The sequence below is a fragment of the Temnothorax curvispinosus genome, unplaced genomic scaffold (genome assembly GCF_003070985.1).
Source record: "Temnothorax curvispinosus isolate PA1 unplaced genomic scaffold, ASM307098v1 QBEX01009635.1, whole genome shotgun sequence".
NCBI lineage: Eukaryota > Metazoa > Arthropoda > Insecta > Hymenoptera > Formicidae > Temnothorax > Temnothorax curvispinosus.
In genome coordinates, this window is record NW_020219415.1 from 1 (window position 1) to 4,915 (window position 4,915).

At 59.5% G+C, this 4,915-nt stretch overlaps 1 protein-coding gene across 1 annotated transcript; it reads right to left on the bottom strand.

Moving 5' to 3' along the window:
* Positions 1 to 2,241: 2,241 nt before the first annotated feature.
* Positions 2,242 to 3,909, bottom strand: LOC112459206 (wiskott-Aldrich syndrome protein family member 2-like). Its single transcript, XM_025023226.1, has 2 exons — positions 3,552 to 3,909; positions 2,242 to 3,428 (listed from the first exon to the last, which is right to left on the bottom strand). Exons 1-2 carry the CDS (start codon positions 3,907 to 3,909, stop codon positions 2,242 to 2,244), a joined length of 1,545 nt encoding a protein of 514 aa, XP_024878994.1.
* Between the last annotated feature and the right edge of the window lie 1,006 nt (positions 3,910 to 4,915).

Below are 4,915 nucleotides of genomic sequence, written 5' to 3' on the forward strand. Positions count from 1 at the left end.
CGGCGGCGGTGCTGCTGCTATCGACGGCAATCGATGGGATAGCGGACATGAGTCGTCGTCGCCGCTACTCGACGCTTCTTCCACCAGCGTTCTCGACGGTGTTGGTGTACCAGGTGTTGGTGTTGACGGTGGTGACGGCAATCGGAAGCGTATCAAACGTTCCACCCTCGTCGTTGGTGCGGAGTCGTCGTCGCCGCTACTCGACGACGACGACGACGACGACGACGACGACGACGACGACGACGTTTCTTCCACCACCGTTTTCGACGGTGTTGGTAATATTGGAAGTGGCGGCGGGGGCGGCGGCGTTGTCGGTCGACGGATTTTCGGCGGTCGGCCTCTGGGTCTCTTTGTCTCAGCGATCGTTTTCGACGGACCAGCAGCAGCAGCAGCAGCAGCATCAGGTGGTGACGGCAATCGCAATTTGCGCGGTCGGCCTCTGGGTCTTTTCACTGGGGCTGCTCCATCAGCAGCAGCAGCAGCAACATCAAGTGGTGACGGCAATCGCAACTTGCGCGGTCGGCCTCTGGGTCTTTTCACTGGGGCTGCTCCATCAGCAGCAGCAGCAGCAGCAGCATCAGGTGGTGACGGCAATTGCAACTTGCGCGGTCGGCCTCTGGGTCTTTTTACTGGGGCTGCTCCATCATCAGCAGCAGCAGCAGCAGCAGCAGCAGCAGCATCGTCAACATGAGCGGTAGCTTCAGCTTGACGAACGTCGTTGTCACGCGCACGTCTATCGACCTGTCTTTGTATACGTCTTATTCTGGTATTTACCGCGCGAACATTCAGCTCTCTTCCATCATCGGGGAAATAACGGTAATCTCCAATTTTTACCACGTTCCATACCGCAAAGTGACGGCATCGTGTATTCCAAAGGTATTCGGGAACAAAATAAAAATTATCGAATACATAGCGTCTGAACGTCGCCACGGTGTCAGCGACGTTCTCCTCCGGTATGTTGATCGCCATTCGTGCGATTCTGGCGATGGGAGCGGTCGGATCGAGCACGATGGCGTTTGCCACGCGGTCGGCCTGTACGGTCCCGATTACTCTAAGGTTGTGTCCCGTCGGGAGACGTTTGTACAATTCGAAAAAGGCCTCCAGGCTGAACGGTGATATTCCGCGACGCGCGTTTCGCATAATTGGCACAAGTGTATCGTCTATCGCACCTTGATGATTCTCGATACAACGGTGCGCCCACGAGGCGTGGACAACCGTTAAAAAGTAGACGGGATCGTCTGTCTCCATGAGACGATGCACTTCCCACACGTGTCGGACGGCGTGCGCGAGAGCCGCCGGTACGTCCTTGGCGTATATGGCGAAGTGTCGCTGGTACGTGTCGGGAGCTACGTTGTGATACAGCGGGTTTCGCAGCTCTACGAATTCGTTGCAAATGGCCCGCATTTCGCTGCCTCCGACAAAGACGTTGCGACAAACGGTGTAGTTGTAATTTCGGTTGAAGCCGTGTACAAAGTACATAACTCGCAGATACGCCTCTACGGCCGTCGTAACGAAATTGTGCGGCATCGTGAGGTGTTCGCGTAATTGTCGGCGGTAGAGTTCGTTCGCTCCTCACAGCAACCTTACGTCTCGTTAAACATTGGCATCGATGTACTTGTCCCATTCGTTGATTCGGTACAGCAATTGGTGTCCCACTATTTTTGTCACCAATCTGGTTTTGCGGTTTTCGTCGAACACTCCTGACCCGTTAATTTTTCGGACGACGTCGTGCCTCCTCGCGTCGAAGGTGAAGACCTCTTCGAATCGCGTCGCGTATCCGTGCCGAACGTATTCGTCGAAGAAAAAGTCGACGTCGCGCAGATGTTGCTTAATGTTCAGTCGCGTGCCCAGTAATTTGCGGTCGCCCTCGTATCCTTGACAGATCAGATACGTCGCCAAAGAGCCGAAATTTACAGGCAGAGCCATCTTGGCCGCCGAATTGTATACCTGGCAATAAGTGACGAGGTGCTTGGACCACGTGGGGGACGCGTGGCACGTAAAGTTACCGTACTGGCTCATAAATCCTACGCGGTATCTCCTGATTGCGCCGTCGCCGAGAATAATGGCGTTGTCGAAGAGGCTTCACAATCGCGTCGGTAACGTCCTGTCGGTCGCCTCGGCTCTCGTCCCGTTGAGACGCACGACGTACGGTCTGCCCTCATCGTCCGTCAGAGTGTTCGCTCTGTGCAATTGGACGACGTCCATGTGCGGATGATCCACGTAAGCGACGTCGCGCAGGACTCAAGCCGCGTGTTCGCACGGCAGTCTGAGGCCGTGCATGCATTGATAGAATCGCACGACGTGGATGCCGTGCGTGTTCAATAAGTCGAGATTCGACAGTTGTTGCGTAACGAGGCGCGCGTATCGACCGAAGTCCTGCTGAGCGACGTTGAATTTTCGCGCGACCTCGTATTCCGTTGCGGTTATTCCGGTTCGCGCGGTCACCGTGCTCGTCGGTAGATTCTTTGCCGCCGCTATGATTACGTCGCGAATGAACGACAACGTGGCTCGACAAAGGGGTCTGTCCCTCTCGCGACCGGACGAACGTCGGAAAGCTGGTTGTTCCGAGTCGCTGTCGGACACCGCTGCCGTAGCCTCTATCTCCGCTTGCGTCGCCGTCGAATCGCCCTCCGTTTGGAACAACATGTACAACAATCGTTGGTCGACGGTCGTGAGTTTGCACTCGTACCATATTCGTTTCGCGCTCGCTTCGTCCGGTCGAGCGACGAACGTCGCCGGACGGAGCAGTTGGAATTTCTCTCTATTGTTGAGGTACGTAGTTAACTTGACGTTGGCGCAACGATGAATCGCCGGTGGTCTTGTTTCGACCGTCATCACCGTTTTACATACGAATGGCTCCAACGTGGTCGCCGCGACCAAAATGGAGTCCACGTCCGACTCGATCAAGACGCCGCTCATGTCTCTCAAGTCGAGTTCGACGGAAATGGGATTGAAGATTCGTAGTTCGTCGGTGGGTAGGTACGTAGAGGCGCTGCTGGCGCTGCTGCTGCTGCTGCTCCTCCTGGCGCTGCTGCTGCTGCTGCTGCTGCTGCTCTTGCTGCTGCTCTTCCTGGCGTTGCTCCTCCCTCCGCTGGTGGACGGCGTCGGCGTCGGTGTTGGTGGCGGCGGCGTGGGGGATGGCGACGGCGTCGTCGTCGGTGGTGGCGGCGTCGGCGTCGGTGTTGGAGGAGACGGCGGCGTCGTCGTCGGTGGTGGTGGCATCGGCGTCGGTGTTGGAGGCGGCGACGGCGTTGGTGTTGGAGGAGGCGGCGGCGTCGTCGTCGGTGGTGGTGGCGTCGGCGTCGGTGTTGGAGGCGGCGACGGCGTTGGTGGTGGAGGCGGCGGCGGCGGCGTTGGTGGTGGAAGCGGCGTCGGCGTCGGTGTTGGCGGCGTCGTCGGTGGTGGCGGCGTCGTCGTCGTCGTCGTCGCTGGTGGCGGCGGCGTCGTCGTCGTCGGTGACGGTACATTTGTTGCCGTTGTTCTTCTCGTAGCAGCCGCTGCTACAATTTGCGATCGTTTTAAAGTCCATGTAAACGGTGGTTGTCGCGGACCAGCCGGGACGACTGTCTCTTGCCAGATAATTCGCGGTAATTGACGCGGTGTCGGTGGTGTTGTTAGTGGTGGCGTCGTCGGCGGTGGTGGCAGCGGCGGTGGCGGCGGTGGCGGCGGCGGCGGCGTCGGTGGTGGTAGTGGTGGTGGTGAGGTCAGTTTATAGTCCTGGCGACTAAAGTTAGGGTTCATGAAAATAACGGTGTCCCTGGACCCTCCGCGGCTCGCCGACCCGGGCGTGCCCTCACCGGTCGCGCGCGCGACCCACTCATCGTTCACTACGACGAGGAGTCCCGCGCGAGCCGGGTCCCGAGTTCTCCCGGGAGGGTCGGCTATGCCATTGTCCCAGGAATGGTTCATCTGGGTCGGGCTCCTTGGTATGCCCCCTACACATCCGCGGGCAAGGCCCATCGAGGAGCCACCGCACCGCGGGTTTTCGGGGGTCCCCTGCCTCCGACAACAGGGGCACCGCGGAGGGCGCCGCCACGCGCGCGGGACACGGAGACTCCCCTGACGTTCGGGAGGGAAGTAGGCCGCAACCCCTCCAACGCTCCCTCCCGCTAGGGGGCCGGCTTAGGAGTCTCTCGGGTCGCCGGCCGAGGTAACCTTCGGCACCGGCGACCCCCGCCTTCGTTCGATTCATCGCGGACAGTTTAGGATAGACAGAGGCGTCCCACCGTACCCCTCCCGCGCGCAAAGCTGCACGGGGGATATCCGGCCGAGCAGCGCTCGATTCCGGGTCGTTCCTAAAGGAAGATCCGGTCGAGCAGCGCTCGATCCCAGTCCCCCGCCGCCGCCCGCAAGAGGGCAGGGCACAGGCGCTCCATCAGTGGATGCGGTCTCTGTCCGATGAGCCCCCCCCCCGCCGGCCTTAACCAGGAAACGTCCTGGCAGCCCGACGGGTCCTCCCTCCCTCCCTCTCGCCCTTCACAAGGGGTTGCCCGACCCAGACCTCGGATCAGTTCCGAGCGGCCCGGACAACCTCTCGTTGGGGGTAGAGGTGGTGGTAGTGGTGGTGTGCTCTTGGACCCTGCGCAGGTTCTCTCAGTCGTCGATCATCATCAGTTAGGCCCTCTCGGTGGTTGGACCACCGATACCGCCTCGGCGGATGAGATGTACGAAGAGAGAACGTACGCAGGGTGGCTCCCTCACCGCGCCAAGGTGGCACACCGTCGAGGGAGTAAAAGGTGGGAGTGGATAGGACGCAAGGTAAGTATGGAGAGGAGGTAGGTAGGTAGGTACGTACGCTTAGTTAATCGTAACTTTGTTTCTATGTTTCAAGTCAGGCCTCGTTTCTCGAAGGGATCATCGTCATCGTCATCGTCATCGTTATCGTGGATCAACGCTGGACAACGCGAGGGGGGAT